The sequence below is a fragment of the Lipotes vexillifer genome, unplaced genomic scaffold (genome assembly GCF_000442215.2).
Source record: "Lipotes vexillifer unplaced genomic scaffold, Lipotes_vexillifer_v1.1 scaffold1271, whole genome shotgun sequence".
Classification (NCBI taxonomy): domain Eukaryota; kingdom Metazoa; phylum Chordata; class Mammalia; order Artiodactyla; family Lipotidae; genus Lipotes; species Lipotes vexillifer.
In genome coordinates, this window is record NW_006778557.1 from 285,370 (window position 1) to 305,003 (window position 19,634).

At 39.2% G+C, this 19,634-nt stretch overlaps 1 protein-coding gene across 1 annotated transcript in view; it reads right to left on the bottom strand.

Annotated features, from left to right (window-relative positions):
- The window catches only part of DNAJC13 (DnaJ heat shock protein family (Hsp40) member C13), a 130,812-nt gene extending 113,158 nt beyond the window's left edge, over nucleotides 1–17,654 (bottom strand). The window contains exons 1-2 of the mRNA XM_007451693.1: nucleotides 17,554–17,654; nucleotides 434–514 (exon numbers count right to left, since the gene is read on the bottom strand). Coding sequence (XP_007451755.1) covers nucleotides 434–501 — 68 coding nt within the window. The 5' untranslated portion in view covers nucleotides 502–514; nucleotides 17,554–17,654. The remainder of the gene's footprint in view (nucleotides 1–433; nucleotides 515–17,553) is intronic.
- Nucleotides 17,655–19,634: the final 1,980 nt, after the last annotated feature.

Consider the following 19,634-nt stretch of genomic DNA (forward strand, 5'->3'; position numbering starts at 1 on the left):
TTACAGGTTTAAAAAAAGATTACAAAATGCAATATTGGCATATTTTCCCTGAGAGTCAAATGGAAATGAATATGTATTGATAACACAGGCTTATCTTTAAGTGGCAGAGTTGTGAAGTTAACACTCCACTACTACATAACCTCATCATTAACTGATAGCATTCAAGATAGTGGATAGCTGGTTTATATTCCTTTTAATTCCTACCAAATTCCTTCCCAAGACAGACAGAGAAAACCAGACAAATCAAATGAAAAAAAGAACAATAATTTATTCTAAATGTAGCATTTGCATTTAAAATATGTACATATGCTTTTCAGAAGAGAAGGGCTGAATGACATTATTGAGTTGTGCAATACTATTCAAGACACTAAAAAAGTAATGTTTAAAATACTTTATAGAGGTAGAGAAAAGTAAAGCCAACAGAAATACTTACTTTCCCCTCCATGAATGTTTTGTTGTGTAGAAACATGCTAAATCCTTATTTTCCCTAATTATGTTCATTTTGTGCTGAAACCTGAAAGATAAAAATATGGGTAAATTTCATAATAGTGCTATCCTTAAGAGCACTCTGAATCTCCCATACCATAATTTCATAGCCTGCCATATGGCACTGATTTTAAGACACCAATTTTTCTACAAGACCATAAGGTTTGAAAGGATAGGGATGGTCTGTTCACCTCTCTATCACAGCCTTTAGCACAGCATATTGTCACAGCTCTCTTCCACTACACTGGGTTTCTTGAGGACAAGAATCCCCCTCTATCAACATCTCGATTGCAGAGAACCTAATAAAAAAAATGTTAAAGTAAATGAATCTTTAAATCTCACATTGCCAAACAATGTCTTAACACATTATGGGCACCTACAAATGTTTGCCAAGGGTCAAACCAATTCTAATAGGTTTTTGTCTATTAGACAAAACACTTAGCTAAACACTTAGCTGCTAAGTGTCAGCCATCTTGCTGTCCCTGTCACTTTAAAGGGAACCTACTGTAAATAAGTAAGGTTTAATAGTCTCATTATAAAAGTAATTCAAGTACATAATAAAAAATTTTTAATGTTCATAAAGTAAAGCATCTTTCATCCTAGCATCCAAAGATAATCATTCTAGCTTCCCTTCTTCTATCTAGAAAAAATAACTTTTTAAACAAAATTGAGATTGTCATTCATACTACTTAACCTGTTTTTACAGAATATTAACCTTTTTCCACAGAATTATACTTTGACAAAATAATTTTTAAGTCACATGGTATTCCATACTAGAACAATGCTACTCAAAGTGTAGTTGCAAACATCAAGATGAGTGCAGAAATTAAGTGTTTAGAAATGTTTGTTACAGTTTGGTTAGTGAACTCTCTAGTTAAACAGGACAGTTGAAGATTGTTGAACTTCCTAACAGCCACAGGCAGAGGGACCATGTTGTGTGCAATATTTCAAGATTAGTTTGTTGACTATAACCTTGAGGTGTAAAAAATCCAGAATCCATTTATCTCATGAAAAAATTTCAATTTAGCTAATTTTACACAATAATTGCATAAACTGGCTACTAATGAAAGACTGATGATAAATTTTGAAAATTCTGCATCATTTGCTTCACACTGAATAAAAGTTAAAAATGAATATGGTCATTTATTTCTTGTGTCACTTCGCTATTGCTTCCTACCCTTAATAATTAGAAATGCTCTCTAAAAAATACTGTAAGGTACATACCAAAGGGTCAACAATGCAAACTGGTTAGAAGTATGGTTCACTTAGCTTTCTTTACATCTTTATATGTCTAAACTTTTTTTTAGTCAACAAGTATTCTTTTCATGATTAGAATAAAACCATTTTTATCCAAAAACATTTTTATAAGCTTTTTGAGACACAATTCACACACTATAAAATTCACCCTTTTAAAAGTGTACAATTCATGGGTTTTTAGCATATCCACAGAGTTCTACAACCAACACAGTATTTTTATCACCCCAAAAAGAAATCCTGCTAGGAGCCACTCCCCAATCCCCCTCACTCCCACCACCGGGCATCCACTAATCTACTTCCTGTCACTACGCACTTGCCTATTTTGGAATCCCATACAAATAGAATCATACAATATGTGGTCTTTGTGATGGCTTCTTTCACTTAGCATAACATTTTCAAAGTTTATCCATGTTGTGGCATGGATCAGTTTCCTTCTATTGTATAGGTGCAACACATTTTATCATCAGTTGATGGGCATTTGTGTTGTTTCTACTTTTTGGCTATTATCAATCATGCTGCTATGAACAATCATTTTGTGTGAATGTTTTCATTTCTCTTGGATATGTATCTGAGAGGCAAACACATTTTTAAATATACCTCTATTTTGACATTGCTTTCTTCATTCTTCTTGTTTTTCTATCAGCAAATTAGCAAGGGCCTCTGTACTCTATGTATTGTAGAATGCTCTTCCCCTAGATATCTACATGGCTAACACCTTCAGCTCCTTCAACTCTGTCCAAATGTCACCTTTACAATGAGGCCTAGCCTAACTATCTTGTTCTAAATTGTAATTACCCTCCTCATTCTACACTCTCTATCTTAACTCCTGCTCATATTTTCTCCAGGGTACCTTTCAGAGTCTAACGTGCAATTTAGTCTATTTATTATTTATCTAATCCTACTAGAATATCCAGAGAGGTATTTTTGTCTGTTATGCTCATTTTCTCTAGGCTCTCCAGAGCTGGCAAGAGTACCTGACACAAAACAGGTGCTCAATGAGTATCTGAGTGAATGAATGAAATTCAGCAACCCCATGAGCAATTCTGATGGCCACTTCAAACTTGATATTCTAACAGGTACTCCCAAATAAGGTTTTGGCAAACCTTCCAGAAAAACATCAATTCATGCTCTGAGGAATAACAGGAGAACCACAAGTAACAGCAAGTTTAGAGAAACCATTATTGTTACCAGAGAGGAAATATCTCTTAACAGTCAATGACATCTTCCTACTAGTGTGCATGGAGACAGCTAAATATAGTCCTGTCATTTGGTGTGCTGTTTTGTTTTTTCTGGATTGTGTATCTGAAATGACACAGGCAGCCAACCAAGAATTACTACACCAGCACACATCATCCCTGCCTCCTGAATTACTTGTAGTAAACGATATTGCTGAAAAGAAACTTAAGTTGGATCTCTGAAAAGGTGCCAAAAAAGTGAAAAACTATATGTCTACAGATGATATTTTCCCCTTACATACTGTAACTGAAGATTGGAAAAATGTAAGAAAAAGGAGGACAGAAAAGGTAAATGGCTGACATTGAAGAGTGGAGTTTGGATTCTGAGTCCACAATTTCTTACATCAGAATGACTGACTGAACCAAAGGCCTATCTAGAGAAAACTGACAAGAAAGAAAATGTGTTTGAGTGAAGACTGGCTGACCTCATCAAGGGACTTTAAAAGGAAAGTGAGAGAAAAAATAATATGAGTTTAAAACGACAGCCACAGAGAACTTATGGCATGACCCAGGAGTAAAGATCCCTAATAAATCAAAGGGGAGGGGGAAATCTCACAATAACAAAGCAAATTTAAGAACTAAAAAAAAAAACCCTAAAGAATGATCTCATAAGTATCACTGGTTTGGGAGAATAGGTAATTCAAACGGATTTTTTAGGAGGGGAATGAATTAAAACAAGTTCACATCAAGAAGGCTTATCTACAACTTTTTGGAGACCTATGAACTCGGGGGTGATGAAAATACTAGACTCCAGAGAGTTCCAAGGTTAGGATAAAGGGAGAGAAGATAAAACACATTAATATAAAATTAAACTACTAGAAGACATACAGATGGCCAACAGGTATATGAAAAGATATTCAATGTCACTATCAGGGAGATGCAACTCAAAACTACAAAATACTGCCTCACACCTGTTTGATGGCTATTATCAAAAAAATAAAAGACAACAAGTTTTGGTGAGGATGTACAGAAACTAGAACCCTTGTACACTGTTGATGAGAATGTAAAATGGTGTGCTATGGAAAACAGTATGAAAGTTGCTCAGAAAATTAAAAAATAGATTAGGGAATTCCCTGGCAGTCCAGTGGTTAGGACTCAGCGCTTTCAGTGCCGTGGGCCTGGGTTTGATCCCTGGTCAAGGAACTAGGATTCCGCAAACTGCATGGCACGGCCCCAAAAAAAGAATTATCGTATAATCCAGCAATCAAACTTCTGAGTATTTATCCAAAAGAACTGAAATGAGGACCACTAAGAGACAGCATGGCCATATTCACTGCAACATTATTTATAAAAGCCAAGATGTGTAAAGAACCTAAATGTCCATCAACAGGTGAATGGATAAAGAAAATGTGGTATACACACACAATGAAATATTATTCAGTTTTAAAAAAGGACATCCTGCAATATTCAACACCACCAGTGAAACTTGAGGACATTATGCTAACTGAAATAAGCCAGTCACAGAAAGACAAATACTGCATCATTCCACTGACACAAGTTATCCATAATAGTCCGACTCACAGAAGCAGAAAGGTAGAATGGTGGTTGCCAGGGACCGGGGTGAGGGGGAAATGGGGAGTTGCTAATTAACGGGTATAAAGTTTCAGTTATGCAAGATGAGTAAGTTCTAGAGTCTGCTGTACAGTACTGTGCCTATAGTTAAAAATAAGGTATTGTACACTTAAAAATCTGTTAAGAGGGTAGATCTCATGTTAAGTGTTCTTACCCTCAAAAAATTAAATTTTTTTTTTTTTTTGGCTGCCTTGGGTCTTTGTTGCTGCGCGTGGGCTTTCTCTAGTTGTGGCGAGCAGGAGCTACTCTTCATTCTGGTGTGCAGGCTTCTCATTGCAGTGGCTTCTCTTGTTGTGGAGCACAGGCTCTAGGCACGCGGGCTCAGTAGTTGCAGCGCACGGGCTCTAGGCCTCGTGGGCTTCAGCAGTTGCGGCTCACAGGCTCTATAGCTCAGGCTCAGTAGTTGTGGCGCATGGGCTTGGTTGCTCCGTGGCGTGTGGGATCTTCCTGAACCAGGGATCGAACCCATGTCCCCTGCACTGGCAGGTGTATTCTTAACCACTGTGCCACCAGGTAAGTCCCAAAAAATTAAATTTTAAAAATTTAAGAAGCATACCACTAGCTGGCCTGTCAGAAAAAAAATACCGTATTCCTGATGCAGATTACAGTGCTAACAGAAAAATATAATATAGGATTAAAGGATTCTCTGGACATCAATACAAGTTTCTATGGCCAAAATCAGCACACTTGATAATTATCTCTCATGTTTTAGGAAGCAACAAGTGATATTGCTATTCTGCATCCAATCCTGAAAGACAACAATCCAAAAAAGGCTAAGGCTAGTAAAATGGAAGTGCTCTTTATGGAAGAAAATCACTCCTCTACCTGAAAAGCTCACCTTCAGCCATGTTATATTTAGGTAAGGATATACTGGAGAGATAATGAAGGCAGGAAATACTTACCTAAGTAGCCAAGTCAACCCCAGAAATCATGGGATAATTCAAAGCTAGTATTAGTGCCTACACAGCCTCAAAATGGAAATTAGGATAATGTTTTTCTATTCTGAATCCTCAGTAAAGATTATCCTAAAATTGGGGAGGGTAGGTGACCCTAACCAAAAAAATTATGACATGTCCTGAAATTATGCAACTTTTATTAAGTACTCATCATGTGTTAATGATGACACTGGGCATTTACCACCCATTTATGTATCTCACTGTCCCCATAACAACACTAAGATACAGGAATGATGATCCCCATTGTATTGACAAGAAAACAGAATTAGAGAAACTAAACCACTTCTCTAAGTTCACAAGAACTGGTAAGTGATTGGGCCAGGCTTTTGAACTCAACCTGCTTAACTCCACATTCTATGAACTTAAGCTTAACTGTAATACCTTCCTTCAAATTTAGAAAATCAAAATAAATTCATTCTGACCATGTAATTACAGACTTATCATTGACAGCACATTCCTAGATTAATTCAGAACTAGTTCCAATTATTATCTTCACCTGGAAATATGATTAGGCACTTGTTGGAAACTTTGAAACTCACAATTTCAAGCAGTGAAACAAATTACCATACTTAACACAGGGCAAAAGAAATAAAACAAAAAAGATGTTGCCAATGCTGAAATACTCTACCATGTAAAAATAAACATTTTAAATGTTTCCATCTATAGATAAGCTTACATATTTTTAAAAAAACAAAGTGTTCAAAACAAATACATGACAACAGAAATCTACTACCAATATGTGGTTTCAGGATAATTTTTAAGGCGAATTCAACAGAAAAATACTATTCTAACAAACAATGAGCTTTTAAAACAATCAGATTAATGAGATAGGTTGGGACCTACTTCCCAATGGTGCAATATTAACCTCTCCATTTTCAAGTAAATCTATTTTATATGCTGAATAAAACCTCAACCACTTTGCGATAAAGTCATTTCATGTGGGCTTCCCTGGTGGTGCAGTGGTTGAGAGTCCGCCTGTCGATGCAGGGGACACGAGTTCGTGCCCCGGTCCGGGAAGATCCCACATGCCGTGGAGCGGCTGGGCCCGTAAGCCATGGCCGCTGAGCCTGCGCGTCCGGAGCCTATGCTCCGCAACGGGAGAGGCCACAACAGTGTGAGGCCCACGTACAGCAAAAAAAAAAAAAGTCATTTCATCTAATGAAGGTAATTGGTGTGGAAACTGCATTAACTCTTTCAGACCACGAGGATATTTCTAGACACACAGATAACTCACTAGTGGATAATGGTAATGCACAGATATCAGAAAAATGCAGAAAAAATAAGACAAGAATATTCTGTGCTTGACTATGTATCATTTAAAGTGACAGTTGGAACAACTTCAAGAGAACCATCGGAAAATGAGTAAAAGCAAGTCTAGAGGTCCCCCAAGTGCCGTGGTCAAGTGATAATTCAATCTGGGAAGACCCACTTGGAATACCTCCCTGTAGCACAGATAACTAGAGTTGCTATCGCACACACTAAACATTAACTAATGATGAGCACAAGAAGCTAGTGTTAATAAGACACAAGCTGAAGTAGTTTTAATAAGCTATCACCAAGATAAAAGTGGTGAGTTTTAAAAATATTACTTATGGTCAAAGACAGACTAGTGATAACTGCCATTTACTGACTGCAAGACCTTGAACAAAAGTTTCCTATCTTCTCAGAATCACAGTTTATCTATAAAATAGGGGTGACAGTACCTGTCTCAAAAGGCCATGGTGAGGACCAAGTGAGATAACTTGAATAAACGGGTTAGTGTGATGTCTGGATCAGAATAAGCACTCAAAAATATACTTACTATTTTTGTTAGCAATCATAATAATTATTAATGTACTTTAAATATACTACCGCAGATATGCAATAGTTCTTTGGAGCATTATTATTTCATTTTCAAGATTACCTACAGGCCCCTGTACTATTTAAGGCATTATGGAGGGAAAGTTGTTATTAAATTACTTGATCCTAAATCTTTTATCTATTAACTTCAGCCCTTGTACTATTCAATGTGTATCACCAATATGTGTCACACAGAATTTCTACCTTCAAAAATAGTGTTCTATTGATTTAATCAGTATTCATAGTTTTTAATGTGCTCATTCAAAAATAACTATACCAATATATCATATTTCTTAAACTGGATGGAGTACATCAGGGTATTATCATTATTTTATTCTTTACAATTTCTTTCCTAAAGTGTTTTTAAAAAGAAAAAATATAAAAGCCAAGATAACCATGATAGATGACATTAAAAAAAATCATCTTAGGGGCTTCCCTGGTGGCGCGGTGGTTGAGAGTCCGCCTGCCGATGCAGGGGACACGGTTCGTGTCCCAGTCCAGGAAGATCCCACATGCTGTGGAGCGGCTAGGCCCGTGAGCCATGGCCGCTGAGCCTGCGCGTCCAGAGCCTGTGCTCCGCAACGGGAGAGGCCACAACAGTGAGAGGCCCACGTACCGAAAAAAAAAAAAAAAAATCATCTTAACTATAAGCTTCTTTTTATTTCAACTTTATTCCTACAAAATACTATTATTTTGCAAGTCAATCTTATTTACTACATTTAAAATATCTCCCACTTAGGCATTTAGAATTTCAGCTCTTAGAAATGCTTCTTTACCTGAAACCAACCTAATGTTTTAAAATTTATGTTTGATGCCTGTAAGTTACAGCTTATGAAACTGTTGGAAAAAAAAGTTTCCATAAAACTCCATAAAAATAATTTAATCCCCATTCAATTATCTCCTCTGTATAGTTCTTAAATAAGCTCTAAAAGTGGTTCTAGAACTGTTGCTTAAAGGCAAAAACTCATAAGCAACCATAATTCCCATTAATAGTGATGAAAAATCTGCAGAATTTCTAGCATCAAGCATAATAGCATAAGTCATTTATAGGCATATTCGATAAAAAACAAATTGTCCAGCTAAAAAAGTGTAAAAGTTGTTGGATGAGATCTTGGTAGCAGCTGTATCATCAGCATTTGCCATCCTGCCAGTTGCTAAGGTGCTATTCAAATTAGCAAGAATTTATCTGTTCAAACTAATTACCGCTTAAATTTCATCTCCTTCCTTGCAGGACTGTCCCACTACAAATTCTCAAAGACTTTTTTGATGAGGAAAAACTCAAGTTTACATGCCCTTTGTAACTAAATCACATTGAAAGTATCTCTAATTTTTTTTTAGTTTTATTTATTTTTGGCTGCATTAGGTCTTCATTGCTGCGCAGGGGCTTTTCTCTAGTTGCGGCGAGTGGGGGCTACTCTTCATTGTGGTATGCAGGTTCCTCATTGCGGTGGCTTCTCTTGTTGCAGTATGCGGGCTCTAGGGCATGCAGGCTTCAGTAGTTGTGACTCGCAGCCTCTAGAGCGCAGGCTCAGTAGTTGTGGCACACGGGCTTAGCTGCTCCGTGGCATGTGGGATCTTCCCAGACCAGGGATCGAACCCATATCCCCTGCATTGGCAGGCAGATTCTTAACCACTGCACCACCAGGGAAGTCCCTGTAATTCTGCTTCACTTAAACTCTGAAGTTGGCTTTACTTATTCTTATTCTATATCCTAATATTATACCACCAACAGAGCTTTTCTGCAACTTCTCAGTTTGTTCTTTTGAGAGAACTGTACTAAGGGTTAAAAAGTCAAATTCAAGCTAACAGGCATTTTGGCTAGATTCACCTTTTTCAATGAGCTCCCTTGCTTCATGCTTACAAACAACACAACGTTCTCACATTCTTTAATTTATTACTGGCAGCAAAACTGACAATCCATTTAAGATCATTTTGGATAAAATGGGAACAATCTTTTGGATGGTATGATTTTGACAAAAAATTGCAGGATTTGAGAGTCCAATGAGAGAAGACTACATCAAAATGACACTAAGAACAAAAAGCAGAATGAAGGGACTCAACACCACAAGCACCCAAGCAGATTACGGCCAGGATATAAGCAAAAGAATTTGCACACATAGCAAAATTAAGTCTATGTGCATGGCTTGTGTTAAGTAAAAACTCAAACAGAGCACTAAGCCAGGGATGAATGAGTATGCTCAGAAAAATAATACACTAGTGAATGAATGAAGGAATTGGCTTTAATCAAGGCTACTTGCCTTCAAAGCATACATTTTGCATGACCAACTGGAAATGATTTTTACACAAATATGACAACTTCCAGAGAGCAGATAAGATATTAACTTTCCAGCTTGACTCTATAAAATGAAAGAATGAACTCTTTCATCATAAACTCTGCTCTCAAATAATGAATTAAAAACATGAGGTTCAGGCTTCCCTGGTGGTGCAGTGGTTGAGAGTCCGCCTGCCGATGCAGGGGATACGGGTTCGTGTCCCGGTCTGGGAAGATCCCACATGCCGTGGAGCGGCTGGGCCCGTGAGCCATGGCCGCTGAGCCTGCTCGTCCGGAGCCTGTGCTCCACAATGGGAGAGGCCACAACAGTGAGAGGCCCACATACCGCAAAAAAAAAAAAAAAAAAAAAAACACATGAGGTTGTCTTGAAATGCATCAAAAAATAAGGTGAATAGAAAGATGGATAGATACATGATAAATCAAGTATAGCAAGATATTAATGCGTAAATCTTGGAGGTGAATATATGGGAGCCTCATGTAAATTTCTTTCAACTTGGCTATAGGTGAAAACTTTTAAATTGGGGGAAAACTACATTTGCCTTTATTTTCTGACCAAACTCTCCTACAAAAGAAACACGTTTTTCTGCTACATTGTAAAACTACACCTGAAAATATGACATTCACATGATAGAAACTAATTTATGAACTTAATACTTCCTCATACATCTATATCCTACTGAAAATGCAGGGGTAAGGAGAATGATTGCTAAGGCAAAGGCTAATCCTTAGTAATGACGGAAGAGAGAATCCCTTATTACTGGCTTTTTAAAGACCTAGTTTTTTTTTCTTTAGGACTGATTACTTTTTTTTTTTTTTTTTTTTTTTTTTTTTTTTTTGCGGTACGCGGGCCTCTCACTGTTGTGGCCTCTCCCGTTGCGGAGCACAGGCTCCAGACGCGCAGGCTCAGTGGCCATGGCTCACAAGCCCAGCTGCTCCGTGGCATGTGGGATTTTCCCCAACCGGGGCACGAACCCGTGTCCCCTGCATCGGCAGGCGTACTCTCAACCACTGCGCCACCAGGGAAGCCCTTAAAGACCTAGTTTTATTTGTAACTAGATTCAAAACCTAAGTGAATTATATCACTAGGCTAGTTCAGTTTCAAATAAAAGGTAAAAAATATAGATGGTTAACAGAACATTAACTTTTACCCACATTAAAAAGTTACAACTAGACTGTCTTAGAATGTGCTGTGTATGAAAGAAAACTGATATGAACCTTAACCCTCTTTTTTAATTTTTAATTTTCATGGGTTTTTTTGTTTGTTTGTTTTTTAGCGGTACGCGGGCCTCTCACTGTTGTGGCCTCTCCCGTTGCAGAGCACAGGCTCCGGACGCGCAGGCTCAGCGGCCATGGCTCACGGGCCCAGCCGCTCCGCGGTATGTGGGATCTTCCCCGACCAGGGCACGAACCCGTGTCCCCTGCATCGGCAGGCGGACTCTCAACCACTGCGCCACCAGGGAAGCCCTCATGTTTTAATATGTAACTCAAGTATACGCAAAAGCATTTCCTTCTAAATAAACAACAAATCAGTAATATGTAATGTGTATGACACCTACCATACAGGGATCTTTAAATACCTATAAAATAGATCACAAAGTAAGGTTTTAGTACACCCTATCTTAGCTTTCTTAACTTGCTGAAGAACCCGATAACTCCAGAAATAAATATGGTAAGAAAGCCAGTGGTAACACCAAATTTCAGCTGACAATCACATCTCCAAATAATTGCTGAGAAGTTACAATACTGAAACCTCTGAATTGTCTGCCACATTAAAATAAACTTTCAAATACTTCTGCCACCATAGGGCAAAATAATCTAAGATCCCCTCATTCTCTTTAAAAAAATCCATTCCTCTCCAATTAGAAAATGAATATATATTCATGAAATAAAAGGGCAAGAGAAATTCAAAAGCAACCCCTAAATCTGAAGAAACAGTATGATCTCAATGGGGGGAGAAGCAAGCATACATACCATAGCAGTTAATTTTGCTGGCTTTTTCTCTTCAGTGTAAATCAGATATTGAAAAAGATACCTATCTCTTCATATTTTAGATTCAATCTGAGGGAATAATTCTTATTTCTCACAAAATAGACCTCTATCTGTTGTTAAAAAAAAAAAATTAATGTTTTTGCCAGGAAAGATACATGGTTATTACTCTTCCCTTTCCAAAACTTAAAAATGCCTTAAAATATTCACCTGGAGAAAAACAAACAAAAAACCAACTAGGAAATGAGTTCACTTAAGCAATTCTGTGAAATCAGTGGTACTGATCACTTACACATTTTTAGTTTGCACACATTCTTAAAACTTTCTAGACACAATTTCTATTTCATTTTATCTTTGAATCTAACTTGGCTTATGCAAGAACAAAATGTACTAGTTCAATAAACTGTTCTTCAGCTCACAAACAGGCACTTAATAATCTTGCTCTAATATGCTAAATAGACCCTAATGGTAAAAAATGCCACATTTTAACTTGTTTTTCTTAACAATATAGTAAATGCATAATGGGGGACTAAATTTCCTAAGCATGTAACAAACATAACTTGAAGAAAGTTTTACAGTAAACATCTTAATACCCAAACCCTGTGCTCTTTATACTAGTAAAAGACAAAGAGTTTAAGTGGCTGCAATTTCCCTTTCTTTCACCCAATACAAAATAGCAACAACAGTAGGCTTCTAGTTTGGCTCTTTCCGAAAAATCCCTATTATTCCTAAATCTGCCATAGTGCTTCACAGTTTACAGAACACTCCCAAATCTACCAGTTATCTTTAAAAAAAAGGAAAATTCTACTTTTAAAATTAAACCCAGTCCTATTAGTTTGGGGAGAGAAATGGCTTATCGAGAGAAATGGCTTATCTACTCTAAGATTTGATAAACATCCAAAATACATTCTGTACAAGTCTGAGGGAGAGAGAAACCCCATAGCACTAGTAAGAGAATTTAAATTTTAATATAATTGGTACAGAATTTATTACACATTAGAGAAAGTCTCCTACAATCATAACCTTATCAATCCTTCCATTATGTTTCGCAACTAGGCAAAATCAGAACATTAATATAATTTAGATTGCTTTAGGGATTTTCTTTTCAATTTGTTCATCAAAAGGTCAAATTCTTATTGATCAACTGCAAAAAAGTTATTACCAATGGGCATGTGCTAAATATGTGAAACCTGCTTAAGCAGTGGGGCCTACTTCTAAGGGCAACTTAAGTTCTGAAACTATAAAAACCCCACTGATTTCAGACTTTATTTTAGAGATCACTCTTCCTCTTAAGTAGTCCATAAAAGTACAAGCAAAACTCAACTATGTAGGCTGCTAAATAAACTTAAGAGCATCTGAAAAGAACTATTAGCAAATTATGCTCAGCTTTATTGACTGAACCATACTTAAATGTAACTTTGCACAGGTAACTGTGTCTTAAGTTTGCAAAAATGATCACAACCATGTTGGCTTAAGTTACTTGCTACAAAGATATCCCCTAAATCAGTGATTCTCAAAGAAGTTCCCAGAACTAAGAATCACACCACATGACAAGAGATGTTACTGACTGGCATGTGCTAAGCATGTGTGAACAGTGCTGAAGCAGAAAAACGTGCTGAAAACTCTGATTAAAATTCTGAATTAAAGTAATGGTTGCGGGGGTGGAGGTGGGGGGGGGAAATGCTGATCCTTGAGACACTATGATTAGAAACACTACCAGGATTTAGTGGATGGGGCTAGATACCCCTTAATGTATAAGACAGTCCTATAGATTGAAGAATTGTCCTCAGTGACTTTCAAATATCCAAGTGGTCATTCACATAGATAAAAGCCTACTTACAGTTAACCCCAGAATTTAGTTTTATGTTAAAATACAAATCACAAAGTATGTTTTTCAGTTTAATATGCACATAATTTTCCAGGAATGCATATATCATATAAACTGAGAGATTATACTTTGAATTCTCATGGCTTTTCAGAGTATATTTTGTCTTCATTTTTTATATTTGTTTTTTCTTTCAGTACTTTAAAGTCACTCAGCTGTCTTCTTGCTTGCATGCTTTCTCTGCTGCAACTCTTACCTTTGTTCCTCTGTAATGCTTCTCTTTGGCTACCTTCAAGTTTCTCTTTGTCCACCTTCAAGTTTCTCTTTGTCCTTTGCTTACATCAGCTTGAATTTGCTATGTCTAGGTGTGTTTTGTGTTGGTTTTTTAAGGGGCAGGTATTTATCCTGCTTGGTGTTCTCTAAGCTTCTTGCACCTGTGGTTTAATGTCTGACATTAATTTGGGGAAATTTTCTATTATTTCCTCAAATATTTCAATATTTCTTCTGCTCTGTTCTCTTCTGGGATTCCAACTATGCATATATTTATAATAAATGTTTGATAGTATCCCCAAGATCTTGTCCTTTTTTTGAACTCTTTTTTGTGTTTCATTTGGATAATTTCTGGCATCTACAAGTTCACTGATTCTTTCCTTGGTTGTGTCAAATCTAATGATGAGCCCAAAGGCATTGTGCAGCTCTTTACTATGTAATGAAACTTCTAACATTTCCTTTTGATTCTTTCGTATAGTTTCTGTCTCTCAGCTGAAATTACCCACCTGATCTTGTACATTGTCCACTTTTTGTTCATACCTTTAACATATTGATTATAGTCATTTTAAATTCCTTACCAGATAGTAGCATCTGTATTAATCAAAGAGTATTTCTGATGATTGCTCTTTCTCTTGGGAATTTTTTTTGCCTTTTGTATGACCTGTAATTTTTTGTTGAAAGCTGGACATGTATAAGACAGTAGAGAGAGAGGTAAATAATTTTTGTGACAGGAAATGGGCACACCTTTTCTTTGCTAGGTCTTTAGTGCTGGGTGTTAGGAGTTAGGCTGGGTTTATGATTTTGCTATTGCTACGGTTATCGTCAGTGTACCACAGCCTTCGAATATCTAAAGTATAGCTTGTGCCTATGGTGGGGGGTGGTTTACTAAAGCAATGTCTATTTGATTCTTTGCCCTGAGCCTCTTTGCATAATCTTGTTCTTTACCTTGTAGTATTTTGCAGTTGCTTATTATTCACAGCTTCTTAGCTTGATGGCAGTGAGTTGGGGGTACAGTCTCTGTTGTTCTGATTAAGGTTTACTCTTAGACATACACGGTGTCTCTGGATCACAGGGGTGTGATCTTCCTGTTTCCCCAGGCTGCAGTTTTGGGCTCAGTGCCCCTCCCCCAAGAGAAGATTCTTTCCCCCTACTTTAGTCTTCCCCCAGCTCAATGAATGCTCACCAACAGGGCCTGCTAGCAGAGCTGCCCTTCCCTCCACAGATTAAGGCTTTTGCTCCATAGAACAGAGGGGAAGACTCAGAGCACAGTTTTCTTGCCCCTCCAGAAAGTTCTGCTGCTCTCCTCCTCCTTTAGGTCAGCACCACAGCAGACACTCCCCAGAGCTCAACCCAGTCTTTTCTAGGAGTACCCAGTGAGGTTTGTAGGTAAAGAGATTGGAAGAAGGTACACCCAGGCTTCCTTTTCTTGTCAGCTATTCTAGCTGAACGCTTCTTAAGTGTCCAGCTGTGTCTACTGAAGGTGAATGTGAGTTCATACATACTTTCTCTCCGTAAACTTTGGCCCAGTGTTTGCTCTGTGGCCTCAGCTTTTTAATAGGTTTCAAAAAAAAAAAGTCATGAATTTGAAGTTAGTCCAGTTCTTTTTTGTTCTAACAGTGGAAGCAAAGCTTCTTTTTGTCCCAGAGGCAAAGCCAGAAGTGGTTATATTATTTATAAACCATTATTTCAGGATAGTAAAGGGGCTGTTACTAATTATTTGAAATAAAAAGTTGGCCTTTATTGAGTTTGATAAAGTTGAGATACACTGACTTAAAGGATCTCTTTCAAAACAACTCCCCTTTAACCACTAATAAGTGTTACAGTTAACATTTAGGCCTAAAACTACAGTATTAGTAGCAACAAAATTTTTGCTAGTTTATCTGCTTAGCCTTGCTTCTATTTTACCAATTTTAAGTATTTCAGTCAGAGAAAAAGGGGAAAGGTATGTGTGAAGGAAACCTCAAATTCACCTGTGTAAATAGAACTGGTTGAGGAATGGAGCCAAATTAGTTAAAACATTTTATTTCAACCAGAATTTAACAGCTACTGAGAACCTGACTCCACTACCAACCTTTCTACAAATTCAGGAATATAGCCAGTATTGTTTCGGTCCACCTAAGCAACCAGCTTCCATTTATTTGTGGATAAAGTTAATTCTTACAAATAAGAATTTATGCTTTCCATAATTCCATAACTTTCCCCCTCATACCATTCATATATTTTAGACTATTTACTACTGCCACTTTAGAAAAACAAGAATATCCATTACCTCCCCGTGGAATACAAATTGTGGTATTTTCCATGAACTGGACTACAGCTTTACATTCCTATCTCTTAACCTTCTGACTCCTCTTTTCCTCCCTTAATATGTGCTACTTCCTATTTTCAAACAAGGAGTATAATGTAATATTTCTAAGCAAGGATGGACTTATGTTACATTGTGATATTAATCACAAAAGCCAAGTTTGAGATATAGCTGCTTAAACTGTTTCACATTACATTTAAAATGTTAACAAGATCTTACGTTATATGCTAAATTAAGTCAAACAATAAAGCACTTTCTAAAGACTAGTGAAATCAAGTCTTTTGGGGATACCCAATTATTGACAAGTAATTTTTTAAATTTCCTTTTTTTTTTTTTAAAGGCAAGTTCTGTTTCATATTCCCATAACTCACAGAGTACTGGTAACCTAACTACAAAACCTGACCACCATGAGTAATTTCCTTAAACTCTGCAGACAGTACTTTCAAACCTAGAAATCTACCAGATCCATCAAGCAAGAAAGAAAACACAGTAAGACAATCCTAGGGACAGGTCCTGAAGAAATATTCTGAAATTTAACTTTTTACCCAAGACACTATATGCCAAGACGCTCAAAATAACCCTACAGTACAAAGTCCTTCACAGTGAGGCAAGAGCATCAGGTAGAGGCCCTAAGATAAATCAACGTCGGGTCAAAGGGAAAAGCAGAGAGGGGAAATGAGAAATCATTACTTCAGGAAACCATCGCCACATCTGGGGGAGATTTCTAATTTTCTCCCCTAAGCAAATGATAAAGGTAACAATCTCAAGACAAGAGTGGTTAACTTAACATCCTACAGTAAGGAGACTATTTAAGGGAATACACTCTTAAGTACACTAAGTCAAATCCGCGTTTAACAGCCTCTTCACTGAGCGTCTAAGTCCTATTTCATCCCCTCCAAAGGCCGCATTCAGAGGCAAAATCACAGCAGCGAAGGAAAGGCCCCTGTGAATAAGCTACCTTGCAAAAAGGAAAAGCTGTGGACGAAAACTTCATTTTGGATAAGGGAGGGACTAGAGAAGAAACCACGCGGGTGCTCCCCAGTTCCTAACAAAACGAAACAAAGCTAAGCAAATAAAGTCTACGCAGGGCGTGGGATTTAGGAGGGTCGCCCACCCAAGGAAACAAGAGTTCCCGGCCTCCAGCGGGAAGAGTGCTCAGACTAGGAAGCTGGAAGGGAATCCCGAGGGCGGAGCCCAGAGAGGAATAAGGGCTGTGTGGGGTAAGGATGTGCAGAGTGGAGTGGGGGACCGTGGTGGGTAGAAAACCAGAAAACGAGGCGAAAAGAGGGGTGGGGCTGAACAAGGCTGGGCCCTGGGCGACTGTCACTCAGAACCGCGGGGGGCGGGCGGGGTCGGAGGGCAGGAACCAGACCAGCAGTCTGGGGGGAGGGTAATCTGCTTTCCTTAACTGAAGGAAGTTGCGGCCCAGACACCGCCCCTCCTTCTCCCTGCTGTTGGTCCCCCAAGTCCCCGTGGCGTGGCGAGGGGGTAAAGCAGAGCTCCAGAGTCCGGTGCCCGTAGTGATTTACCTTCGCGGGAGGCTGGAGAGGCTCCAGCCCGAGCTCCTCCCGCCGCCGGCTCAACGTCCAGAGTGGGATGAGGCGCCCTCCGGCCTCCTCCCCCTCGCCACTTCCCCTTTCCCCCGCGAGGGCCCTGTAGCTCTGCTCCCGCGGGGTCCTGATGCAGCGGCGGCGCTGCCTCCCCGCCCCCTCCCCCTTCGCCCCCTCCGCCTCCTCCACCTCCTCCCTCTGCCTCTCAGAAGCTCACTCTGGAGGCCGCCATCTTCGCACAGGCTTTGAGCGACCGCCTTCCAATACGCCTGCGTCGCCCCCGCCCAGGCTGTCACAAGACCCGGTCAGCTGATTTCAATTCTTCCGCTTTCTGCTCCGCCCTCTCGCATCCAGCCCTCCGCGTCTTATTCGCTCACTTTCAGTGAAATTCCGCATTCCGCACGGTACTCCGCTGGCTGGTCCGCCCGCCCTCCTCCCTCAGTGCAGTTAGACATGCGCAGAATGTCGAGGCCGGCAGTGGGATTTGAAGTCCCTGCAGCGCGGGAAGGGAACCCATCTCTTAGCGTGTGGCTGAGTCCCGCCAGTGGTCGTCACGCGGCATGGGTTTTGCACTCCTAATCCCCTGAGGTCTTGTTTTAAAGCATTTACCTAGTCTTGACTTAAAGTGCCATGGAGTATCCTCGAGGCAGTCTATACCCGGTTTGCGAGCCGGCAGTTTCACTTGCTGTTGACACTCCCAGAAGACAGCTGAAAAGGGTTTAAATATCGGTTGGTTTGGGAAGTCACGGAGACCAAAGCTTCGGAAATACCGACAGCCTTTTGCTGGTGGGAGTGTCAGAAGAGTACTGATAGCTCCCTTTTATTGCTGATCACGTGTCAAGGGGTTTACTTAGTTAATCCTCAACTCTGTGAAGTAGGAATTATCTTTGTTGTGCAGATAAATTGAGGCCCCTCTCCACAGCAGTGGACCCAAGCAATCTCACTCTAGGACCTGTACCTTCGATGCTATCTCCCTGAACGTATATGGAAGCTGGGGGAGGGGAATCAGGTTAGAGAAAAGAGGTGATAGTGTTACCTGTGGGTAAGGGTTTAATTAAGTTCAGTCTCCACTCTCAGACCTGAAATCTAAAGACCACAGTTCAAAAATAATTTGAAGTTAGTCCAGTTCTTTTTTGTTTTAACAGTGCAAACTTTAAAATTCTGCTGCAAACTTCAAAACATGGGTGGTGTAGGTGGCTGGCATGAATTCATTTTTTTAATGAGGTTTAAAGGTCTCTGGTAAGAGGTTTAATCCTCAGTAGAGCAATCCTGAAATAGTATAATATTTTCTTTGGCGGTCCTTGCACTGGTTGGCTCGTTTTTAGAGATGGCAATTGCAGGATGAAGAATGTAGACAGTGGCTGTTACAGATTTTGTTTCCTGACTGTTTTGACCCTTTGCCCTACCTTGAGGTAGAAAAAGACTGCATTTATCCTTACAGTAGACTTTCCTGTATTCCATCAGTAAGATAAGGTACATCTAAGGGGTGGCACCAGGAATAGCTGGGTGTGAGAATACTGTTTCAGAAACAAACTTGGACCCGCTGGCTCTGGTGCATAGTAAAGCCAATGTACTGACACCAGGTTGTGGGGAAGGAAAGTGCAGTGTTTATTGTAGGTGTCAAATAAGGAGTGCAGGCCTCTAATGCTCAAAAGACCTGAACTCCCCTGTGGCTTTCAGGGAAAGTTTTTTAAAGGCAGGGTGAGGGAGAGGGTTGTGGAGTGTGTGATCAGCTCAGGGACATTCTTCTGATTGTTTGGTGGTGAGGTAATCAGGAGTCAACTTCATCAACCTTCTGGTTCCAATCCATCTGGGGTCTGCATGCTTGTAGGCAGTGTACAGTTAACCTCTTCCACCTGGTGGGGGTTTCAGTATCTGCAAAACAGCTTAGAGGATATGTCTCAGAATATTATCTATAGCCCTTGAGAAGGAACTAAAGGTCCTTGACTTTGTTTAATGGCTAAACTATTATTATTTTGTCTTGGTTGACTGTTTTCCTTTGTTTCTGCAGCTTCTCACTTCTTCGATTAAATTTATTCTTTGAAACTGTGGGAAGGCCT